Source organism: Pieris brassicae, chromosome Z (assembly GCF_905147105.1).
Source record: "Pieris brassicae chromosome Z, ilPieBrab1.1, whole genome shotgun sequence".
NCBI lineage: Eukaryota > Metazoa > Arthropoda > Insecta > Lepidoptera > Pieridae > Pieris > Pieris brassicae.
Window position 1 is genome coordinate 1,979,053 of NC_059680.1, and position 25,957 is coordinate 2,005,009.

General features: G+C 35.6%; 3 protein-coding genes and 3 long non-coding RNA genes across 9 annotated transcripts in view; 1 reads left to right on the forward strand and 5 right to left on the reverse strand.

Moving 5' to 3' along the window:
* Positions 1 to 25,957, reverse strand: part of LOC123719014 (WD repeat-containing protein 7-like) — a 135,169-nt gene that overhangs the window by 93,280 nt on the left and 15,932 nt on the right. For 2 of the 4 annotated variants that reach the window (XM_045676107.1, XM_045676106.1), the window contains 3 exons: positions 25,218 to 25,302; positions 24,277 to 24,345; positions 23,825 to 23,917 (listed from right to left, as the gene is read on the reverse strand). In XM_045676107.1, the coding sequence (XP_045532063.1) occupies positions 23,825 to 23,917; positions 24,277 to 24,345; positions 25,218 to 25,302 (247 nt within the window). The remainder of the gene's footprint in view (positions 1 to 23,824; positions 23,918 to 24,276; positions 24,346 to 25,217; positions 25,303 to 25,957) is intronic. The other 2 variants (XM_045676108.1, XM_045676110.1) reach the window with 2 other exon arrangements.
* Positions 2,386 to 4,091, reverse strand: LOC123719015. The gene is made up of 2 exons (XM_045676111.1): positions 3,950 to 4,091; positions 2,386 to 3,146 (listed from the first exon to the last, which is right to left on the reverse strand). The coding sequence occupies exons 1-2, from the start codon at positions 4,065 to 4,067 to the stop codon at positions 2,404 to 2,406; spliced, it is 861 nt and encodes a 286-aa protein (XP_045532067.1). The 5' UTR covers positions 4,068 to 4,091; the 3' UTR covers positions 2,386 to 2,403.
* LOC123719019 lies at positions 8,353 to 9,716 on the reverse strand. The gene is made up of 2 exons (XM_045676115.1): positions 9,594 to 9,716; positions 8,353 to 8,977 (listed from the first exon to the last, which is right to left on the reverse strand). The coding sequence occupies exons 1-2, from the start codon at positions 9,616 to 9,618 to the stop codon at positions 8,373 to 8,375; spliced, it is 630 nt and encodes a 209-aa protein (XP_045532071.1). The 5' UTR covers positions 9,619 to 9,716; the 3' UTR covers positions 8,353 to 8,372.
* LOC123719025 lies at positions 11,701 to 13,112 on the reverse strand. The gene is made up of 2 exons (XR_006755088.1): positions 12,855 to 13,112; positions 11,701 to 12,010 (listed from the first exon to the last, which is right to left on the reverse strand). It is a non-coding gene; the product is annotated as an uncharacterized LOC123719025 (long non-coding RNA).
* On the reverse strand, positions 17,024 to 17,830 carry LOC123719023. Its single transcript, XR_006755086.1, has 2 exons — positions 17,510 to 17,830; positions 17,024 to 17,244 (listed from the first exon to the last, which is right to left on the reverse strand). It is a non-coding gene; the product is annotated as an uncharacterized LOC123719023 (long non-coding RNA).
* LOC123719030 lies at positions 17,602 to 20,264 on the forward strand. The gene is made up of 3 exons (XR_006755093.1): positions 17,602 to 17,943; positions 18,289 to 18,472; positions 18,954 to 20,264. It is a non-coding gene; the product is annotated as an uncharacterized LOC123719030 (long non-coding RNA).

Sequence of the window (25,957 nt, forward strand, 5' to 3'; positions counted from 1 at the left end):
GACAATAACAAACACAACAAATAAAGAATTAGCGAAATCGGTCCAGCCGTTCACGCGTGATGCCGTGACCAAGGGAAATAGGAATTCATTTTTATATATATAGATAAATTTAAACACACATTCCACAGTCCACTGGCTGGCAAGCTGTACAGGGACCGTTTACAGAAATGAAACCATTAGAATTTATCATTATGTATTACAGTGGACTCTCAATAACTTGAACTTTTCCCATGAAATATACTGGATAAATTGAATAATAATCTTAATTGATCCCTCGGTATTTATAAGTTGAAAGAATAGGATAATTTGAACTGTGTGCTTCCCCACTCTCTATAGGTTGAAGTGATTTTACCAATTGTTTTCTTTAAATTTTTTAGACTGAAAAATAACGTCTCAAAAAGTATTACTGACTTTTTTTCGTAATAACAGTAATATAGTGTTACGAAGACGGGTCGAGTGCAATGTTTCTAGATTTTTCCACTACTTAGAGAACTTTTCAGCAGGCTGAAATATGATTTCTGACCGTTTCAGGAGAGGGTCAATCACATAGTAGAAAATTGTAATTTCCATAATGTTACCCTAGTTTTCAGGAAGCTGAAACATTTTTTCAGTCAGTTTCAGAAGATGAGTAGTCGAGTGATGCAGTTTTCAAGATACTCGTTTTCAGGGGTTTTCAGGCCTGGTTATACCCCTTTGATGGAGGAATATTCTAGACCGAACCGACAAGGACAAAATAATACGAGAGAGAGAGAGAGAGAAGATCGGAACCTTCTCGAAGCTTGACTAGAAGCACTCTAGAACGCCGTACGACAAGGTGGCAATGTGCGAAAGAGACAGAGAGTGCGGACATTCTTTAATTGTACAATCGCTACTCAGTAGCTATCCCGCCTAGAGAGTTCTCGAATATTGTACAAGATTATTCCAAGGGATATTTAAGCGAGCCGAAACGCGACCAGTTACAGCGAAGCGATAAGTGCGAATAAAGCGAAGTGATAAAGTACTGTGTGAAGTGCGCCTAATTAAGTAATTAGTGACTGTATTTTGTGTGTGTATTTAGTGCATTTCTGTGATAATTTGTGTTCATAAATTCCTCATTGATTTATAAAGAAATAAACCGTTGAAGAAATCTACGGCATTTTCTATCGGATCCCCCTTTTTTTTTTTTTTTGATATCCGAGGTGGAAATGCATTTGCGCATCCCCTGCCCTAAGGTTGCAGGGGTATGTGGGACTCGACCCACGCCAAAATCTCTGCTATTCAGAGACTGAGTGAACAATACCCACTAAAACCACCTCGGGTAGTTCCTACAAAGCCGCGTTACAGAGGCTTCGGGGTCGCTGTCGCATTCTACCGGGACCTCAACGGCATGATACCCTTACAAACCTCCGGTGCAGTACACACTACATAGGAGGTAGGAGACGGGCATATCTTCTCCTATTTTCTCCTCGTCTTATACCCGTAGGATTCGTCCTAAAGGGCTCCCTCTCTCGTTCTGCTGTCTCCTTCTGTAGCATAACATGCTCACAGAAGGATACCACTGCATTCCAAACCTCGTCACTGCCGACCGCTAAAGACCGCTAGGCTATGAGGCCCTTCTATCGGATCCCCTAGCTAGTAACAATAAATATAATTTTTTTTTGCCGCGCACCACCCCTATGCGGAACCTGCCACTTAAGTATTTCCAAACCAATTCAAACTAAAGTCCTTTGAGAAGAGAGTGTGACAATTCTAAAAGGTCAGTAACGAGAGAGCCTTCTCGCATTGCCAATGGAATGAATACACCATTCACCAGTTACACCAGTTACATTAAAAAAAATCTAGAATTTTTATTAAATTCTTATTTACATCTATAATAAATTATATAGGCTGCTTTGCGCACCGTCTACAATCTAAAAATACGACTAAAGGACTGGCTCAGGAACATACGCGCAGAGATAGAGCTTCTTCTGAGGCCTAGTATGTAGTTACAGACTTTATTCATTCACTCACTGACTCACTCACACACTCACTTATGCACTGACTGTTGATAACAGTTAAAAATCAATAACAAAAAAAATTAATTAAAGATGTAACTAAATTAAATATTTTAAGGAATGTATAATTAAGTTTGTTATGAAAGAGCTGGAAACCCTGACACGGGTATTTTTTACTTAAAAGGGTTCCCAAATCTTACACATTGTAATGCAATTATAATTAAAATTAATAAACACATATTTTATTATTTTTATTATTATTACTTGACAAATCGTGGTTATTTAAATTTATAAACTTGTTATTTTGAACTCTTGGTACATTGAACTTCTGGTTCCTTGAGTTTCAAATTATCGAGATTCGACTTAAACATATTTATTATTAATGTAAGGATAATTTAAATTAAAACAAAAGTTAATGTGTAAGCTTTATTCAACTTCGGCCCTTAACTTCTTCATAAATAATACCTGGTGTTGCCTGAAATGAGGCCTGTGTTATCGAATTTACAGCATATTCTATACCTTTGGCGATTTGTTTGCCCAGTTTAGTACCGACATCACGTATAATTTTGAATAAATTCTTTCCAAGAAATAACTTTTCTTTATCATTAATATCTATAACGAGACCCTGGTTCTTGTTTTTATAATTTTTATTATTCCTTACTCTTATTACGTCACCAATATAGTTATCGAATTCGTATTCATTCTTAAACAAATCTGCACCATCTTTGTCGGTTTCAAATTTACCTTTTTTCGTTTCTACATTACCTCCGTTATAATCGAATGCTTTGGCTAAAATGTCAGAATATTTCAAATCTTTCCTTACAAACAAATCTTTCCTTTCTCCATTTACTTCGTTTTTAAACAAGTCTCTATCTTCGTTAAGATACTTTTCGTCTTCAAATACATTTACGCTTTTAGATGTTTTCTCAGTCCGAAATGTATTTTCATCACCAAATACATCCGAATATTTGACATGATAGTCTATTTCGTCCAAGACGTCTCTATCATTTCCGGAATCATCTCTTTTTGCAAGCATTTTTAAATCTTTATCATTTTTACCATCAAAATTCCATGTGTCTGCTTGAATTTTTTTCGTAAAGTCATTGTTATCGCTTCTAACTAAGTAAACAACTCGTGGAAGGCATTCAGTTGTTTGTAGATATATGAATGAAACTAAAATAGTATATGTTATGTAACTTAGTAAATAAACTTTAAAAAAAATTCCAGCAGCATTAAAGAAGTTTTGTATGTCATTCAGGTCATTTTTGCAGGTCCTTTCTACAGGCAATTTACTGATGATGGCTATAGGGTACATAGTAGAACACTCTTCGGAAAAGAGTCGAGAAAACTATTAACCTACGAATAATCATGGATGGCAACTTGCTGATGCTGGACTGTTTAACCTTACTACCCAAAACATCGAGGCAAATGTAATCTTAATTGTAGTTTCGGACTCAGCGTGCCACGTTGCCCTGAGATCGTACGTTCAAATCATGGTTGTAACATTTATTTATTTTTGTGAATCTAGCTGCTGTGCCTTTACAGCTCAGCTCGGGCTGTTTTGGCGAGTGCAAAGCGAGCTTCTCAACTAGTGCAAGGCCGTCTTCTGTGAGACTCAGACCTCGGCTTGGGGCATCGCGGGGTGGTCAATCGCCTGAAGGGCAGGACGGAAGCTCACTCTAGTAGTACGAAGTAAAGGTCATACAATTAGAGTTTGCTGTCTATTAACGCAATTGTTCGTACGAGCATCGCGTGGAAACTGGCGATTCGAAGACACTTAAAGGGATTCTGACAGATGATCTACCCTATTGCATTTAAAAATCAGTCGGAATCAGTCATCTGAGGCCAAGAGACCAAGGATTTATAAGACGAAACATACTCTCGAGGGCGACAAAGGCCGTATTGAAAATAAATGTTGGCGATAACGAATATTTACAATGAATAAACAAATATTGAAAAACAAAAGTATTACGTACCATATGCGATAAATAGATAAGCAAACATGTTGAAATGTGGCTTCAATCTAAATGAAGAATTTCGAATCGAAATGCAATTAAAATCTCTTATCAAATCAATTGCAATTATTACAAACATCTCTACTGAAAAGATAATTATGTCTTCGCGTTTTATTCGTTCTGTATTATGCCTATTTTCGATCCTAAAAAAAACTTGACAGAGAATACGCTTCCAGCGTTCGAGATCCGGGTTTATAGACTTAAAATATCTTGTACTTTCCGCATACGAGATACAACCTTGCTGGACAGAATGCTGATTGAGCATTCTGATAAACGAGATAGGTCTGGATACCATACTTCAAAGTGGACATCGATTTTACTTTACTCTTTATTATTTAATTGAACATTTTTTTTTAATCTTCGTGTTTGTTATATATATATATATGCCATTTTCACCTCAAAAAAGGACCCAACATAATATAATAAGCTACACAATTTGCAAGACTATCTTTGCACGTAATCAATACAACAATCGCTCAGCTTATCTCTATAATAGTTTAAATAAAACCCTTAGCTTTCATAATCTTACATACAACAAATGTAAAACAACTTTAAACCATTGGCTCAGTACACTCAACTACAACAAAACAGAAGCATTGTTAAATCATCTAATATAATTTTTCCTTAATCCATCTTTTCATGCAACACGCGCACACATTTGTTTTCGTCTTTCACAAACACATTATATAGTCATCATAATATATTCATATATATATATATATATATATATTTTTTTTTTTACCAATTGTGTTGGTTGATTAAACTTTGTAAATTTAAAGAAGAGCGAAGCTTCCCTGTCACAGGTCTCTGACTTACTAGGGAGGCCTCAATCTGAATTCTATTGTACATATATCTGAACAAATAAATAATTTTGAATATGCAGCTTGTCACATTAAATATTGTTTTTAATTTTTATTGGAAAAAAACATCCAGTTTATCAAACTTTAAACTAGCCATTACTAACCATTTTTGTATGAATTTGACGAAGACCTTGATCTCATGTCACTAGTCAATCCATGATCATAATTATCGATATTTTTAAAGATTTTGTGGCCTCATCAATATAGCAATACTAATCTATGAAAAATTAACATTTGGTTTTGAAATTTGATTCATGTGCGCTTACAAAAAGTGGAAATATTGCTATTTGTTATATAAGGTTTTGCAAGGTGCAGTGTTGTGACCAATTCGCAATCTGTAGAAATAATTAAGTGTGTATGCTGATCCTGTTTCGTAGAACAATCAAACTAGACAAAATCAACTGGATGGTATTCTAGTCATGCTAGTTTATATTTCCTTTTATTGTTCCTTATTTTATGAAAAAGAAATGAACTGTGACGTAACACACTGTTTAACTATATGTTAATTATTTTTATTGTATAGAGAATAATGTAAATTCTATAGTTGCAATATTTGTACAATTGTGCAAAATGTGAACACCATGTATCTACATTATAATTTAGTTATCTGCTGAATTGTGAAAACTATTCAAAAATAGTTAGTATGGACTTTGCCCTTTCTCCATATTAACTTTTGGAATGGCCTACTAGAGTATTATTTTTGAACATCTTTTGTCTTTCAAAAGTGCCTTTTTAATAGCCCTAATTGCAATAAATGATTTGACTTTGACTTAATTGCATACCGCAAAATGACTTCGTGTTCGGGACATGTTCAAGTGACATGGCATTGACAAACTAGTCGTTCTTTGTTGTTAGTCATAATTTTAGTTTTGGAGGTGTTCATTTCTAGGCCAATGCTTTTCCTTGCTTTAACTGTTTGGTTTTATTATTATGTATGCCAGTCATAATAATATGCTGTGCTTCATACACAGATACACAGTTACAGCTCTTCACAATTGTGTGACGACATCTTTTAGTCAGTTGACAGTCGGTTCTGGATCGATACGTATTGGGAAAAATATTTAAATAGGATTTAAGCGCACAAACCGTGCATTTATAAAACGGTTATGTCATACCAGTCATCATTAATTACTTAAGCGATTGATTAGCCATTTTTTTTAATCAATCGTGAGTTATGCAACCTAAGTTACATATATAGCTAGTCCAGCCATAAGTTCTGTTATAAATGGAAATGATTATTTTTAATGAAGTAATGTATTATTAAATTTATGCACACATATTTATCAAAGTCTCAGCAAAAAATAAAAAGAAAATCTATTCGCAACTAATAAGTTGCAAGCGGTAGCCCGTCTCGCCTCTATGTATTTACGCACTATTTCCAAATGATATTTCGAAGCTGTTTGCTCCAAAGCTTTTTTAAGAGACTCAATATCGTCGTGTCGTTTAGAGCAGGCCATGTCCTCTAAAATTACGGTCAGAATTTCAAGCGTACATCGTACAGCGTAAACTTTATGACTGTGCTAATTGTTGTTCTTCAATTGTGAAATTTTTATACCGGTAAAGGCTAGACTTTTTACCCACGTATCGCTACAGAAGGCGTTTTGATTTATCCACTCTCTTTAATTGTAAAGATTGATTTAGGGCTTGACCTGTATATCGACGAAAGGCACCGAGCTTCAGGTCTTGTTTTATAATAAGCGACAGAGACCCAGCGTACTCGCGATACGATTTTTTGCTTCCTAATAGGGTTTCGACTAATTCTGGCTTTAACAGATTTTTTCTGGCTTTCGACAGACGAAGTATTGTTGTATGTGTTGATAGTACGATATACGAACAACATACGGCTAATACCAAGATTTTGAAGTGTCGGGAATAACCAACCGGGACCGGGACCAACGGCTCCATACCCATTCTTTGCAAGGCTACTGTAACATATTTTTAAATTGATTTGCTTCATTAAATAACTGTATGTCTTATGCACTTTTGCACTTCTTGCGCTCACCTTATCTAATACATTTTCTTTCTCTTTCTCGCAGTGGTTATTTATTAGTTAGTTATTATTTTACTGTATGCAACGAAAAGTTAATAAATAAACAAATAAATTCTACAACGTCGGCTTTGTTATTATTAAACGAGCCTTTTAGTTCTTTACACATTAATAAACTAATTAAACGAGCCTTTTAGTTCTTTACACATTAATAAACTAATTAAACGAGCCTTTTAGTTCTTTACACATTAATAAACTAATTAAACGAGCCTTTTAGTTCTTTACACATTAATAAACTAATTAAACGAGCCTTTTAGTTCTTTACACATTAATAAACTAATTAAACGAGCCTTTGAGTTCTTTACACATTAATAAACTAATTAAACGAGCCTTTTAGTTCTTTACACATTAATAAACTATAATATATCATTGTCGTTTTCGATAATGTCCAATAGGTAAACATCATTTCTATTCCTTATATAAGTTAGACCAGATTATTTTGTTAGTCAAGCGTTTGTTAGCAACACAGTAGTTGACACTTTAAACAAAGTGTTTCTTTATTAGAACGTCGCTTCACCATATATATTATTTCCAGGATTTTTTGTTAGTTTAATAAAATCTATCTACTATAATAAAAATAGGGGTTGATCGTAGTGGGGTGACCATTAAGGGTTGTATGTACTTTTGTATGCTGTATCATAAAAACATAAAAAGAAATGGTCTAAAAAAATATTTTTATGGTGGACACCCCATATCACATAAGGGTTTGGAAGATAGATAGTAGCCGATTCTCAGACTTACTGAATATGCATAAAAAAGTTCATAAGCATCAGTCGAGCCGTTTCGGAGGAGTATGGGAACAAACATTGTGACACGAGAATTATATATATATATATATATATATATAATATCCCTCCAACAACCGCCACCGATTAAAATAAAAAAGATCTTTTCCAATGTTATATATCTGATCTCTGAAGAACATGATAAATTGGGTAGACAATCCAGCATTGTCCTTAATTAGTGTGTGTTGTGCAATCCAGATACCTAGTATTGCACAACACACACTATGTAGGCCAAGAATGTAGCATACCTTATTATTCTTAAAACAACGGCAACAGACACGTAAGCTCTTCGGCTTTGCAGGTGTCCAAGGGATACGGTTAGCATTTTACTGCCATGGGCCCAACCAGTCTTTTATAAATCACCAGACGTATGTGCTACCAACATGGACACTCCCAATGCCAGAGCGCTCAATGCATTACCAGCCTTTAAAAAAAGAGCGTACCAATTCTATAAAGACCGGCAAAGCACTTGCGAACCTTCTGGCAATGTGAGTTTGCATGGACGGCGGTATCACATTAGGTATAACATTAGGTTAGTCTCCTGCTTGTTGTCCTAATAAAAAAGCAATTGGTATATTCTAGCTATTTTCTTGAATATTTTCTTGAATATTTTTTGCCTATCGGACTGGATGTAATACTTTCTTAGACACCATATCTTTAAAATAAATAAAAGCCTGTGTTACACATTTATTTTAACCAAATTTATCTTTTGCAACTTTAATGCCTTCTTTGATTCCTTCTTCAACGCCCTTAGAGACAGCACCATAAAACAAACCTTCAATTGCCATCCAACCAAATTTGGCTAAAAATACCGGAAAAATAAATGCCATTTTGTCCTTTTGACCACGCAGATTTCCATTCATTGGCACAATTTGATTTAATTTCGGTTTTTCGAGTCTATCAAAATTCACGTCTTTATAGAAACGAACTATAAGTGGACTATCTTCAATTAATTGGTTTTTATCATTAATAACAGCATCTCTTTTATCACTAAAATAACGTATCATCACCTGTTCGATTTCGCCATTTTTATTCTTTATCGCAAAACGTTTAACTATTGGTTCTTCTCTTATTGAGTCTCTTTTATTCTTTTTGGCTTCCAGATATTCATATCTAGTTAAATATGTATATTTTACATGGTCATCGTCTTTCATTTTTGCCTTTGAATCTACACCATTTTGGAAATCAACCTTATCGTCTGCGTTTGTTCTTAAATAGTAGTTATTCCAAATATTATTATCATTTTTCGAGTTTGATAACTCACATATAATATTATTTATTTGTATGAATGTTGTCACTGAAAGTAATGTAATATTTTATTCATGATGTGTCAAAACAGCAGGACCTGCATTTCCACAACTGTTTCATAATTTTCAAGCATTAAGGTAATCAATTTAGTAATAATATTTATATAGTAAATTTCAAAGTGTTCCAAAAAAGTCAATGGCGCTACAACCTTTTTAGGTCTGGGCCTACAAGTAGGTGATCAGCCTTCTGTGCCTGACGCACGCCGTCGACTTTTTGGGTCTAAGACAAACCGGTTTCCTGACAAAGTTTTCCTTCACCATTCGAGCTAATGTTAAATACAGCACATAGAAAGAAAATCCATTGGTGCACAGCCGGGGATCGAACCTACATCCTCAGGGATGAGAGTCGCATGCTTAAGCCACTAAGCCAACACTGCTCAAAGTGTTACATGTTCAAATAAATAATTATCTAAAATTATAAAAAAATAAATCACTGGCGCTACAACCTTTTTAGGTCTTAGACTCACATTTATGTATATGTTACATGATATGTCAATTTAATAGGCAAGTAGGAGATATGCAGCCTGTGCTTCACAGGAACAGACCTAAAAAAGCTTGTAACCGCTGATATATTTATTTTTATTTTATTAAAAATGTATGCCTTACCAACAAATGCAACGTGAAAAATCATTTTGCGCTGATTCAAATGATACTCAATTATAAGTATTATCTTTTTAATTTCATGGTTTATTGGGATTAGCCATGGATTGATAACTGATTTATGATCCAGAGATAAAAATATTGTCTTTTACTGCATTTAATTAAAACTAATCGATCACCTTCCCAGAAGTTATAGATCACTGCCGTGTAATGCCGTTCAAGGGAAAGGCGATTATATAAAGGCAAGGTGTATTTATAGGGAGAGTATTTAGACCATAGGTTTTGACAACGTTTATAAACAACTTAACTGTTAAATACGCATGAAAAGTAACCTTAAACTGACCTTAGGTATGACAGTCGCACACTGAAGCCACATCTTCGCGCTACATAAAAATTACGGTCATCAAAGCTATTTCAAGCTTGTATACTGCGTTTATCAGATATGATACTCGAATTTAATTCCTGAGTCTGGGCTCTAGAGCACATTCAGAATAAATTTGCACGGTTTTTATAGCAACGGCTTAATGGTACTTATTTAAATGTTACGGCTATTTGGGGTAAAGGTACAGTCCCTAGGGGTATAACGAACACCAGGCCCTCTTAACAATGGCGTATTTAATAATGATGAACCAATTTCATCTATTTGTTTTATTATGCTTCGGCTTTTAATGTAAACTTATATTACACTAAGCAATGCTTAAATGAAGCATAATACGATTAATTCCACAACCAACTAATTTTTTTTCTTCTATAGAACAGGGTGTCAAAGGGCAGGAGGCTCACCCGATGTTAAATGATACCATGGACACTCAATGACAGAGGGCTCGCGAGTGTTTTGCCGGACTTGGTACGCTCTTTTCGACCATATGTCTAATTGTTTCAAAAATACTTCAATGGGCAGCTGGTTCCATATATAGGTGGTGCAAAAACTGCCCTTAAACACTCAGTTGTGAATAACGTAGAAGTGTGGAATTGCGGTAGAAGATGCAGAGTGACCCCACATCTCTACGCAACGCCAAAGGATATAAATAAAGAAAGACGGAATCGCTTACTAAGGTTTTGTTTCTTGTTTCTTGTGTCACGTCAAACGTTTAGTGGATAGGGGTTTCACTAGAAACAAACAACCCTTTACACGCCTGCTCAAGCTTGTGCTCATCGTTCAATGAGTCTGAGAATCTGTTAATGTCACGACCATTAACAGATATACAATAAAACTGTGATGAAAAATGACTCGGTGGAAATTTTCAGCAACTCCATGGAGTCCTTTCGCCGAGTGGACTTAAAAACTTTGCAATGCTAATTGTTTTTTTTATTCCTACATAATTTTATATTTACATTATATACTAGCGGACTCCACAGACTTCGTTCTGTCAAAAAGATTTGAAATGTGGCAGTTTTTTGTTCCTACCAATTTATAGTCGGCGCAAAAAATTCTCATGAGGGTGATGGCAGAACCATCACCCTGATGGCCGGTGTGTGAGGTTCAGCTCGGGTAACCAAGGTATATTCGCTCCCACGAACTTTGGCCACTCTTCTGTGATCCACTAAAAACCCCGACTGGGATGTCTGCTAGAGGGCTTCCACTACACCTGATTAGAAAATAATCTAAAAGGATAGTGGGAACCTAAAAGTGACAAATATTTAAAAATTCTGTGCCTCATTGATATATTTTCCTATTAGTATGTATTCAAATAATTTTGCTCAGATAGGGATATTAAATTAATAATTCAAAAATTAAATCCTTTTTTTAACGCGATTTGTTTGAGTGAGTGCTTGTAATTTAATATTCTATTGAATAGCAATAAAGTTCAAATTTTCTCTACATTTTATTTACAAAACGTTTGTATGGGAAAAAGAAAAGGGCTGTTTTAGGCTTTTCCCGGAAATTATTCGAATATTTTTCGCCGTAAAATCCAACCTTAGACTTCAAGGAACGTTTAAAAAAAAGAATTGGTACAATTTTTCCAGGCGTTGTAGAGTTATGCGCTTACCAACACATTTTGCGATTCATTTTTATATTATAGATTCAGGTTAACGGACTACTGCGGGCTACTGCTCCCCAGCAGTTGCGTTATCAACATGTGCGATGTTTGAGAGCATAAATAAAATAAAATAACTTCAAATATTATATTTCCATCAATATTCACTGTCACGATTACTGATCGCCCGTCTTATCATATTCAGAATCCAGTCCCACGGCAAGTTCTTTAACTTCGGCAGTATCGCTCTTATGATTGTCCAATTAAATGTATCTACATCCTGTTCTTTTGGCTTTGTCTTCGGTCTTTTAAACAATTTCTCAAACAGCCGTTTTTTTTGACGCAAAGCGTTCAATATGTTCACGTTATTGTAAACATTTGTATCATCATCCAGTGAGGTGTCAAACACATCCCGGGATAATGTTTCCGATATAAGGAATATTGCTGTTAAATTAATTATAGAATCATTAAATACGTTTAAAAAGCTAGATTTTACGCTACAAACCATGTAAAATACTATAAAGACTTAAAAAGGAAGAGGCAATAGAGTAGCCTGGGCATGGAAAGATGTCGGCTATGTTAATAATAGAATTGTTAAATATGATAGAACCACTAAATTTTAGGATGCGAAAACAGAAAGAAGAGAAAAAGAGAAGCAAGGGAACGCAGGTGAGACAGAGACACCTAAGAAGGTTAGCTGAGGTACATATAGTAGATACAGCGAAGGACACATCATGGTGACATTTGGAGTTGTTTGTTGAGTTGGGAACTAATCTGTCTTAAGACATATTCTATACTAATATTATAAAGAGGAAAGATTTGATCGTTTGCATTGAATAAGCTCTACAACTGGACTGCTTTAAAATTCTTTCACCATTTGAACCCTTATGATAATATATAATATTTTTAAAAGTTAGGATGTGTAATTAAAATATTCCTATATGCTATCGACAATAGAGCAGAGCTACAGTTTTATAGAAGACCTCGAAAAAAATTTGTCTGCATTTAAAGGTCTATTAACGAGAGCTTTAGCTATAGAAAGATTTGTCCTTATTATTTCTAAAACGTTTTGCAGTTGTTAAAACACCGTGGTGTAAATTTTTCATTCATCTTATTACTAAGATGTTAATGAGTTTATTTATATGAACATGGGGTTATTCACTCCAAATCCGAGTTATTGGACACCGATAATCCACGTCAACGGAAAAAGAATTTGATTATGGGACACCTAGATGCATCGCCAATTTTTTTTTAATTAGGTTTTTCAAGTCGATTAAAAAGTACTTACACAATAACAGAAGAGGTGCAATCAACTTCATTTTTCAATTTAGAAAACAAAATCGACTTCCTTATATACTTAACCGCAACTAATGTTTGAGATTGATTTATGTTCAAATAATGAGTACATGTATTGGTTGAGTTTAAGTGGTGTTAACATTACAGTTACTAACTTATAATAACTTCGTATTAACATCCATTTCTAAAGAAGACTATATAAAAAGTTTAGACTATTTATTTACATAGATTCATTCGAATTAAAATATAATAAGAAATTTAGCGTCAAATTACTCAGTAATTTAGGAGCCTGTCCCAATCGAGTGGAAGAAAAATAGATTCGGCGCAAGCGTACAATGAGCGTAACTGGACAATAAGTCATACTGTTTCGTGCGTGCAGCCGGTATTGATTTTTTAGACGTTGTCGCGTCAAAAATAGCGATACAACCTTTTTATAGAATAGAGGCTCATCTAAGGATCATGGCCAAGGCTCGCAAGTGCTGGTTTGGAATTGGTAGGCTATGTGAAGGACCCTAAGTCTAGTTGGTTCGGAAATGCCTACCGCCCATGGACACTTAATGCCAGGAGGCTTAGGCGTTGCCGGCCTTTTGAAGTGTTGGAACACTCTTTGAAGATTGTATTGTTGTCGAATTGGTTCGGAAATACTATGTTCAGTTCGGTAGGTATATTATATAAAGCAGAAATCTGAAGCCTAGACCTAACAAGGTTGTAGCGCCACTAATTAAAAGAAAAGTGCCTGCGAACAAAGTGCACATGTCAGAAGTGAAACTTATTTGTAAAATTGTTATTACTAAGGTAAAAGCCTCAATAGATGATCATGTACCAGTATATAACTCCATGTATTTGTGCTAATGATGCTACAAGACGCTATGCGACAGAATTTCCATCTAAAGTTCTAATGTGTAACTACTAAACCATGCATTTACCATGGACTATTCAGAGGAGTTGGAGTACGTCGAGGCAGAATACAAAATTCCACCCGTATCACCTCGACGTCCGACGTTCCACGACTGAGCGTTTTTCAAGGCAATTTTTACCGCGCACCACCGCCATGTGGAACCAGCTGCCCACTGAAGTATTTCCGAACGAATTCGACTTAGGGCCCTTCAAGAAAAGAGCGTACCCATTCTTAACAGGCCGGCAACGCACACAAAGCCCTCTGGCATTGAGAGTGTCCACGGGCGGCGGTGTCACTTAACATTACGTGACCCTCCTGCCGTTGCCCATGCCGTTTGCCCATTTTTATTAAAAAAAAACTAAGCAAATACATCAACCAATAGCGTGTATTTTTTCTCGATCTAACTTTTTCACTCTCTCTCTCTATCTTTCAATCGGTCTCAATCGCTCTACCTCTTTTCTTCAACAAAGTGCTGCACACCTTCGTAACGTTTCATCCGTAACGATTTTACCCTCATTACTCTAAAGAAGCTTCACTTCAATATTTTTATAAATAATTTTACAAAAAAATGTAAAATCTATGTTCACCATAATTGTCAAACATTTAAAAAAATCTAAAATATACTGTAAATATAACATAATATGTGATGTGGTGAACTTTTATAAATAGTATATATATATGTACGTAGATAATATTCGTTATATCCTTTGTGTGTGTGCCAACTGTAGAAGATCAGGTGGATTGTAAATAAAGAATTACTTTCAGGTAAGAATATGTTTCGTTCAGTAGATATAATGGGTAAAAATATGTTTCGTTCAGTAGATATAATGGGTAAAAATATGTTTCGTTCAGTAGATATAATGGGTAAAAATATGTTTCGTTCAGTAGATATAATGGGTAAAAATATGTTTCGTTCAGTAGATATAATGGGTAAAAATATGTTTCGTTCAGTAGATATAATGGGTAAAAATATGTTTCGTTCAGTAGATATAATGGGTAAAAATATGTTTCGTTCAGTAGATATAATGGGTAAAAACGTCATGTTAGTAGCAGGAAAACATCATGGCTTCGCAACGTTTGGACGTAACCTCCTCCAACAATTGGACGGGTTAGCGACTGGGACACGCTTTAAGAGACTGACGGCTAACCTCCATTAAAGAATGCAATGAATGAAATGAATTAAAAGAAGAAAATCCTCGCCAATTTTTTTCACAAACGCATTTCTTTCTAATTCCTTATTTCCTCAATTCTAAAAAGCAATCGATAGAAATATTGTTATTTAATACATTTTAATGCAGGCTTCGAGCATCCCACAACACTTTTAGCAGTAAATTTTCATATGGCGTTATTCAAATAGATAAACATACTGTTACGAGCTAGGGGATCGGATAGAAAATGCCGTGAATTTATTCAAGGGTTTATTTCTTGATAAATCAATGAGGAATTTATGGGCACAAATTAATTGCAGAGATGCACTAATAACACACAAAAACAATCACTTATTACTTCACTTATGCACACTTCACACGGTACTTTATCACTTGTATTCACTTTATTCGCACTTTATCGCTTCGGTGTTTCTCTCTTGTTATCGCATTCAAAACTAAAGGTGACTAGTCGCGTTTCGGCTCGCTTATATATCCCTGGGAATAATTCTAAACAATATTCGAGAACTTTCTAGGCGGGCTTGCTACTGAGTAGCGATTGCACAATTCTAGAACGTCCGCACTCTTTGTCTCTTTCGCACGTTGCTCCGTCCTTGTCGTATGGCGTTGTAGAGTGCTCAGTCTAGTTTCGAGAAAGTTCTGATGTTCTGATCTTCTCTCTCTCTCTCATATCGTCCTTGTCTCACACCTAGAAAGTTCGGTCTAGAATATTCCTTCATCAAAGGGATATAACCAGGCCTGAAAACGGGTCTCCTGAAAACTGCACCACTCGACTACATGTTCTGAAACTGACTGAAAAAATGTTTCCTGCTTCCTGAAAACTAGGGTAACATTATGGAAATTACAATTAACTAATATGTGATTAACCCTCTCCTGAAACGGTCAGAAATCATATTACAGCCTGCTGAAAAGTATTCTAACTAGTGGAAAAATCTAGAAACATTGCAGTCGACCCGTCTTCGTAACAATACATTGAGCAAGTAGCTATTGCCAAGTAAAGTGCAGACAAAGACTTGATTTTTTTAGTTATAAAGAACTTGACTCACGAATAACAGTTTCATGATAATGCACGAACCAATGATTCATATAGAACATGTGATTAACGGTCAAAAGGCTCGCTCAATGACGATCTCAATGACAGAACGTTTGTGCGTTTCCAGCCTTTAATAGAATTCGTTCGCAAATACTTTAATGGGCAGCTGGTGCCACATAGCGGTTGATCCTGATCCAACAAAGCGTATCACAACCAATTCTAGTATATCCAGTGTTTTGAGCTGTCAGGTAGGACCTGGAGCCACAAATTAATACAAGAACTGTGAAGCTGTACCAAACGTTTTAGCCTTTAACCAATAGGATATATACCAGGCAACTGGAGATGTCTGGATGAGATGGAGAGGTCTTGGACCAAATCCAGGAGATAGATAGATTAGAGAAGGGGACAAGTCAAAAGTACCAATAGGAATGGTGAATTTCATCAAAGTTGATGAAGCGAAGGAGATACAGGACCGTGGTAAGCCGTGGTCGCTGCTCCTTCGAGAAAAAGGCGTAATAATATGAGTAAATAAGATTTTTAATATTGATATGGTAACTAGACATTACGATAGCTCATTACGTATCATACATTCAGTCTTCTCGTTTTATCCGCAAAGAAATTAGAAGGTCGAAAATTAACTGGTTCGAGAAAAGCATGCAAGGGGTCGCTTATTTCCTTTGACTTGACTGAGTCTGTGAAGTAAGCAAGGCACAAAATATACATACATTACAAATCTAGGGAAATCAGTTGGAGCCTAGGCCAGAACTCTTCTTTTTCTTTTATCAGAGCAAATCATTAAGATTAAAATTTGCTTGGAAAAATTGGAATTTAATTCGTGTTTTTCTGTCTATGCAAATTGACTTTTTTTCATGACAAGCTGGGATAGCATTTTTCTTTAAAAAAATCCTGGCTCCAAGATCCAGAACTCTTTCAAAAAACTATCAGGGAATATAACACTAAATAGTGTGCTGCAATAACTCTACTGTTTTGTGCTCTGCTGGTAAGTTCTACCCTGCTAATTTCACATACACAACTCGACTTGCCTCCAAATAAAAATCATTTAATAAAAATAAAATCATATTTTATTTTTGCTACCCTTCGGCTAATTGCATCACGCGATCCGCAATCACGCGCATGTCATCATCAGATCTCAAATTGGTTTTCTTCATGGTTTTGTAAATCAAAAAATCATCAGGTTGCTCGTAAATTTCGACTGAATTCGGTGTTATGTGTATGCCTCTGTGATGGTCGTGATTCCATGCTGATGATTGGACAATCACTAAAACTGAACATTTTATTTAAAATGTATTTATATATAAATTATTGATTAACTGACGCTTTATTAAAAATGCGGAATAATTAAAAAAATCTTAATGAATCTGGTAATTATTAAAAAATTAGTAAATATTTGAGGGATTTACAAAATTACAAATGATTAAAAATTCTGGGAAATAAATTTATATAATTAGAATTAAGTAACAGACATGTTTACTAAACGGAAAACAATGAATTAACAGCTCATAAAACAAAAGATTAGAAACATTACTTACGAAATACATATAGCAGAAAAGCCTTCATTTTCTCAAAGATATAATCCGTGATGTTTCTTATATAGAGAAGTCATGGTGTGTTGTTAATTAAATGTCATGTAATTTGAAATTAATTTCGTAATCATATTATCAAAACATGCAGCTAATTAACATTATCAAAAAGTATACAATGGTCGCGACCAACACATAAACCAACACATATCTTCAGCACTAAAAATTTAGCCTTCCACAAACGGCCTCCATAACTTACAAGAATCTTCAAGTGGGAGATCCACTTTTTGATCATCCAAGACACTTTACGAAGCGATCTGGAGCCGCAGGAGTGTGGCCAAAAAACCGGCCGTACTATCATTTTCTCATAACTTCGTTTAAAATAAGATAATGTGGATAAAATTAGAAGCACTCAGGAAACAAGCCGGGACTGTATAAACATGGTATATTTAAAATTTCATTCAATTTCAAATATAGTTGTTTAATAAGTATTAGTGAAAGTTTCTTAATTTTACCACTCACTGATCGATCATCACAATTCTAAGGCACTTCTGGCAGAAATAGAAGCTGCTTTAGATAAATTCGTGTTTGATATTGATATGGTCACTATAAGATGTTAGGTTACCTAATTACGTAATAACTAAGTAGAGACTGAACTGGTTACATGGATCTCACTTTTTACGGTAGAAAAACTTTAGTTTTTTACGAGTTATTTTTTTGATGGCATCCGATTTACACAGGGGTGTACCCATTCTTAACACGCAACGCATTTGCTAAACTTCTTTCAGTCATGTGCTGTGCCAACACTCATGGTCAGAAATAAAACCGTCGGGATGAACCACAGATGTTGACAGGTCACGGTGGATTCTCTTATCTTCACAGCTTTAGAGTTAAACAAAATTCAGCCTGTCCTTGCAATAATACAGCTGAAGAGACATGTCCTCAATAACAGGAGTACTAAACAATTTATAGGTATGAACATAACACAGCCGAGTAGTGCTGGCCTAGTAGCTTCAGCGTACGACTCTCATCCCTGCGGTTCAAACCCCAGCTGTTCACCAATGGACTAGAAAGTCCATTGTAAACAAGTGAGTGTTAAATATGCATTTGTTGATGTGTATAAGGAAAACATCGTGAGGAAACCCAAAAAGACGGCGTGTCCGGCACAGGAGGCTGATCGCCTACTTGCCGATTAGATTGTCAAATGATCATAATATAGATACAGAAATCTGAAGCCAAGACATAGAATGGTTATAGCGCCACGGATGTACTCTATATTAACATATATTTAGAAGAAAAAAATTGAACAAAACTTTCTGGGAAATTACCGGGATTAACTTCACATAGCCTATAGTGGAAGAGGAAAAGTCCGCCCAATGCCTGAATATAATTAATATTTTCGGATTGTATATGTGTCGCAACCAACATGCTTAAAAAGCCGTTCAATTAACAGCCTAGCCTGTCTTGCGGACAACGGACCGGGTACGAGACTAAGTACGGAAAATGTGTCCACCATACCAGCCTAGCCTCGTAACTAAGCGCCGTTTAACTAGCGGCCTGAAAGTCATTCGGCCGTAGCTTTTGTAACACAATTGAATAATCTGGCTAATGTTTAGGCTTGTTTCATAAAAAAGAATAAACATTTGACACAAAATATGTGTTTAAAAATCTAATTGCTTGAATAACGCACAGCTAAATTCACATTACTATTGTCACAACACATTTCATTTTAATTAAACATTGAGAAACACCAGTTGTGGTTAGCCGACGCCATATTGACAGCTTAGAGAGTTTCGTTTCGAGTTAGAGATTGGCAGAAAGTGGAACTAAATTTAAATTAACAGTCAACAGGCTAGGCAAGTAATGAAACATCATAGATCCATGTCACTTGCCTAGCTGATCAACTGCATATCATTAAGGCCGCTAGTTAAACCTCGCTGTTTAGTTAAGAGGCTGGGCTATTAATTGAACGGCTTATTCAAGTAGTTGGCTGCGACTATTAATGAACCAAAGCGTTAATGAATATTCCACGTTTCGAGCACAAGACTAGCAGTCGTGATTTATGCAGAAAACTCATACAACGACCAATATTTAAGCCTTGACTTGCTTAAGCTATCGCGGAATATGGTTAAAAAGAGGAGGTTATCTTTAGCGCAAAATCACCTGCATCATAAGCATACCCCACATACACACCTTCACGTAATTATCCTAACTTTTACAGCATCACACACCACAAACGAATCAGGTATTACTTAGTTGAATGAATTTAATAATTTTTACTGTTTATTCCGTTATAAAACTTTCAACCTATAAATATTATGAATTCCATCTTTGTTATGTGTAGGTTTTATTTAAATAAACAGAATGTATCTGTATGTAATCTTTGGTTATATTTTTTAGTGTAATTGTTTGTTTATATATATATATATATATATATAAACATATTGTTAGCTGTAGCATTACGAAATAAATTATCATTACATTTAATTCTTTCAAAAAGCAATCGATATTATTTCGCAAATATAACAGAAGAGACTCTTCAACCAGAGTGAGACAGAGAGACAGTCGATAGTGGGGTGATCAATTATAAAAAAAACTATTGTTACGTGTCTATCTCATACCTAATCCGCTGTTTTGCTAATAATTTATATAATATTTTTGATTACCCCTAATTGTCATGTATTTTAGAAAAGCTTGTAACCTATATTACACATATAGCAATATATATGATGTGGTGAACTTTGATCATAAATATATTAATAAATAAACGTCAAATTTATATATCATTAAACAATTCGATCTGCAAATGCCTTTAATAATATATAATTAAGTTAACATTTGCGTGAATAGTACAAATTACGCACTGGAATACCTTGAACAGGGCGTGGACTGTAAACTTATGGGAGCAAATTCGTTTAAATTTAAGGTCCCATAGGTAGGATAGGTATCTGTTTCATGAGGCAAATAGGCCTCATCAGGTATCATTGCCTGATTGGGTCTAATGCCGGTATAACGAAGTTCTCGCTACAACCTTTAAGGTATAGGTCCTATATATCAGTTTCATGAGGCAAGTAGAAGACCAGCTTTGGCATGGATGGGTCTTATACCTGTGCTTCCTCATATGTGTCTGAGTATTTTGGCAACTAAGTGACAACCTATCAACATAATAACTGACCAAACCGAAGCACAATTTACGGCACCAACTTTCAAATTTAACCTTATATGGTCTGGTAAAAGACAGTGTGCACTCTTGTGCGGTGAAGGAAAACATCGTGAGGAAATCAGCAGAGCGATGTGCAGACACAGAAGGCAATTACAGTTATTGAAAACCGTTCAGCGAACAGATTTGCAGCTAACAGCTAAACAGAGAAGACCCATCATCGCCATTGACCGAGGTGCAGCTGAACCTTCAATGAGCCACGCAGCCACAACCTCGGCAAGGCTGCGTTTGTATACCCAGGCCTTACACGGTAAAGTCAGCCCTGGATCACCAAACGTCTGTTCCGCTCTCGAAATACTATAGAAGTAATGGCGACAATAATAATAATGTTAATTGCCGGTAGGTATCCGGTAATGAAAGCTTTAGAAGCGAGTAAGAAAAGACTATTCGAAGTAATCTTCTCGTAAGTAAATCATAACCGGCCGACCTCCATGTGAAGAAGTGATTGAAGTATTTCCATCGAAATCTTTAAGGCCTGATCCCTCGGCGTTTCGCAGATATGTATACTCTCTGCATATTCTACTGCATTTATGAGGGTGTTCAGTGGAGGTTTTCAGATTAATATCTGCAGCTGAATTTCATCATCGGACGTCAACGCAGAATACAAAATACCATCCTGTATCACCTCGACGTCCGTCGTTCCACAACTAAGCGTTTTTATGACAGTTTTTGCCAAGCATGTGGAACCAGCTGCCAACGAACCGAGTTTCCGAACCAATTCGGCTGAGGGTCCTTCAAAAAGCTTCTCGAAATGCCAGGCAACGCATATGCGAGCCCTCTGGCATTGACGGTCCATGGGTAGCCGGTTCATCCAACATCAGCTTTGCCGTCTGCCCGTTTTCCCCTCTTATATAAAACCTAACGTTTAATAAGACTGTAATATCTGCCCGTATATTCCAACCGTAAATATTGAATGTAGTTCACCTTGTTCACCCCACTTTAAAAATACTTCCGCATTGTAGAAAGTCACACAGACACACTATTAATAACGTAATCTATATTGTTAATAATATTACGTCCTTACATATGAATTTGACGTTTTGTCATACTGGACTTCGACCTCAAACCACTTTGGTCATTTGTTTTTGGAATACGATGCTTGACATTTTACTCAATCTATAAAATGGAAAACACGATATATCGCGATCTATACGAGTACAAGTTTCACCGTGGTACCAGTGCTGCAGAAACTGCACCGCTGCTACACGACAACGCTAGACCACACACTGCACAAAAGACTGCTACCACATTGGAAGAGCTTCAATTGGAATGTTTAAAACATCCACCGTACTTCCCGGTCTTTGCTCCAACAAACTACAATTTTTTTCGAAATTTAAATAACGATTAACAAATAACGCCTTCAAAGATCTTATTGAATTCCGTCCGAATGGTTTTTTTTAGTAAAGGAATCAATGACCTACCTACAAGATGACAAAAGTACATAGACAGCAATGCTATATACTTTGATTATATACTGTTTGTTGCTTCCATACAAAACGCCAATTTCATATTAATATTTTGGAAATATAATTACTTCAATTTATCACCCTGCCTTCATCTTGTAAGCAAAAGTAAGAAAAGCTCTCAAAAATACTAGTACATAAATGTATTAATTTCGTAGGAATCCTGGATAATGCATTTTTTTTTGTTTTCAAGCATAGACAATATGTGCGAGTAATATGTGTAAAAAAAGTAAATATTTACCGTTGACGTAATCTTCAAATAATAAAATCAAAGACACGGTCATTTAAACGGAATAATATAATTAAAGAATCACGCTAACCGTACAATATATACAAACATATATCTATCCCTTTCCACCGATCTTCCATTCCGCACTTACCTTTCACGTAGCCTAAAATCTTGTACCTAAATCAGTTCGAAATAAACATTATTTTAAATTGTATCAGCCATATTATGTATTGAATATTTATATATAGTCTTATTAAAAGTAAATAATCATTTATATATCATTCAAATACAGTTTTATATTTCAAGTAACATAAAACGGTCACAGATTAGTCGAATGCTTGTAAATGTTTTCGCCTGTCAAATCGTAAGAGCAAATCAACTTTTTGTTGTGAGGACAATTACAACGTAATAAGAACTTAAATGTAGGCAACAGACTTACCGCTAACATGCGATTTCTTTAAGGAGACCACTAAAGTGTAACAGTAAAAACTGCGTTTACTTATTTATAAGTTTATAACTACTAGTACGGTGACTGAAGACAAAAGGCGTTGAATGTCAATAAGTATCACAGCTGTAGATAAAGTTATATTATCTGTATTTATTTCGCCGGAGTTGATATCGATTAAAAGATGACGGGTTTTTGCAGACATGACTCACGGTGTCCTCTATTCAAAGTTCAAGTTAAACAATCCGCGAAAATCACCGTGACCACGCACGCTGTAAAGCACGCGAAACGTCCGAAAATTTTAAATTATGTAAATAATTATAAGTTTATAATAATACAAATAGCTTTAATCCGGTTAAAAACTGTTTTCTTTTAAAACAATTTTATAGTATATAAACTGTTATTGAGTGTTTAAAAACATGGCATGGCGTTATGGACTAAAATTGTTAATAATCAATTTTTTTTTATTAAAGTCGTGTGGCACAGAGCGCTCACATATTAGTCAAATTATCGTAAATAATATGTAGTAATAATAATAATAATGTGTACCCGACTTTAATTTTGTCGGAGACTGCTTCAAAACGAAAAATGACAAAAACGGTACGTCAAATGGTACGACGCCATGTGGTCTAAATAGTTGGAACTCAGATGTAAAATGTCAATATAAAAATTCATCTAGTAAATAAACTTAAAAACATAGGTATTATTAATAAGTATATCTTAACCTCGTCAATAGTATATCCATTACTATCAACAATTTTAACTGTAGGTTTATAAACAAACAAACAATACATTGGATGCATTCTCGTACGAAGCCATCAAAAGCATAATTTTCCCTTTCTAATATTACCCATAAACTATCTTCAATTTAAACTATAATAAACAATGCGTTTCATTGGATGCATTCCTGTACGAAGCCGTCGAACCTATAGCTATCCCTGTCACACTTATCTTCCATCCCACTTACCTTTCGCATCGAGTTGACTTTTCAGTTGATCGGCCTTGGCCTGTATTTTAGTTTGCATATTCTCGGCACCTTCTTTCATCTTAGCTAAAATACCTGAAATAAAAAAAATATATAAATATCAAGTCATTCTCTGTATATTGCTCTTAAGTACAAAATATTTATGATATACAAGAGCACTATTGGCGTGCCAGCCTGCGGCTTCGGCTAGCACACCAAGCTTCTTAGAGGCTAATTTAGCTTTCCCTTCCAAATGACCGCGAAACGTAACGTCAATTGATATGTATATGCGTCATATTTTAGACGGTGTTGTTATTTGGGGCTGAACAATATTGTGGCCAAAGCTCTTCTAAGAAAGGCTTTGAGAGTGCAATAAGTTTAGCAATTTGTTTTTATGTAGCCTTTAGGTTCATCTAAAACAAAAACCATTTCTGTAACATTAAAATAATACAAACCATGCTTGTCCTTCTCTTTCAAGAGCCGTTCCATATCTCCTGCTTTATCTTTCACACGCCCGAAGAAGTCTATCCATGATAGCGTGCGTAAAATAACACCAATTTTATTTACAATCTTATACGACAAAAAACCTATACAAAATTTTATTTATAATACAACATTCTAGAGTTTAAGAATCCACAACGTTTCTTTAGACAAGATGGCGTCACCCTGTGACGTAACATGCTTGTAAACACGCCAATAAATGTCAAGTTTTTCACGTATTTACACTTCTTTTGGACAAATATAACGATCGATTTTGATTGGGATTAGACAGGCGAAGATATTAACAAGCATGCTACCTTATCGATTTGATTAATCTGTGATTGATTCGGGTCACGTGACCATCGCTTCGCTACAGAGCCATGTTTTATACAGATTAATCTCAATAAAACACACAACACACCACGACTACAGAAGAATCTACTTGATTTTTATAACCAAGAAGAACACTCACTGATTTTTATAACCAAGAAACACTGTTTCGCTAAATCGACTTAAGTATCAAGAAATTTAGATACATCCCACTTAGTCTCAGCCAGAAATGACCGTTGCTTGTTTAATGAAAACTCGCTGTTGGCCTGTAGGATGTTGACAAATCAGCTAGGGCTGTATTGGCGCTACGCCCCGCCCGAAAGTGGCTTCTCCCACAAGCCACAAGGGCCTCTCCTGTGAGACTCGGACCTCGACTTGAGCCATCGTCAATCGCCTGAATCCGACTTCGGAGCTGGTCTTTCGCATTCGAATTGACAAACTCGCCTTTCTCGTCGTGACGCCTTCCATTTCTATCATATACTGTGTCAACTAAGTTTCTTTGGTCATCTATCAAATTGTAAACCATTCCTCGCATGGTACATATATATAACATATACAATGTATACGACAAAAACTGATAGAGTACCTGATATTTTCTTCGCCGCGTCCGGACTCGCCGACTGCGTCAGTGCTGCCACCTTCATATACTCGCTGGTGATCAGACCGGCCGCCTAATGGAAATTAAAAAAAACACTTCAACTTCAGATAAAGCTTAATGTTTCGTGACAACAAGTTAAGAATAAAAAAGAGTGGGTAGACAAAAAATACTTAATACAAACAGAATATAAAGACAGCAGAATATTGACGAAGGTGGAGACATCTGGAAATGGTCGTAGGAGGCCACGAGGGATTCCTATCCATAAGCTACTAACATTTCACTACCAACATCTATAAGTAAACACTACTAACAACATTTAGAATGGATTATAGGATTATTATTATTATAATGCCCGTATATGTCCAATTATTACAATTAATAATAAACAGTTTATATTTGAATTACTCGTCATTCTAACTTCCTTCAGTAACATTCATAGGAATCCCTTCACGGATAAAGAGCTCCTGCTTTTCCTTCAGCATCAGTGGCGCCACAACCTTTTTAAGCCTCTGATTTCTGTTTCTCTTTTTATTCATCTAATAGGCAGCAGACAATCGGCCTCCTGAACCTGACAGACGCAGTCGTGTTGGGTCTAAGGCAAGCCAGTTTCCTCACGATGTTTTCCTTGGTACGACCGAATGTTAAATGCGCTTTAATAGTCCATTGGTCTGCTGGGGTTTGAATATCAGGAATACGAGTCGCTGAAGCCACTAGGAACAGAGTCCTTT

Bases quoted from the DNA above. Each gene is read 5' to 3' on its own strand.
- LOC123719019 (XM_045676115.1), bottom strand. From the start codon at position 9,618: ATGATTTTTCACGTTGCATTTGTTG. The intron at 8,978-9,593 runs GTAAGGCATACA...CATTACTTTCAG, and splicing joins TTTTCACGTTGCATTTGTTG to TGACAACATTCATACAAATA.
- LOC123719015 (XM_045676111.1), bottom strand. From the start codon at position 4,067: ATGTTTGTAATAATTGCAATTGATTTGATAAGAGATTTTAATTGCATT. The intron at 3,147-3,949 runs GTACGTAATACT...ATACTATTTTAG, and splicing joins TTATCTATTTATCGCATATG to TTTCATTCATATATCTACAA.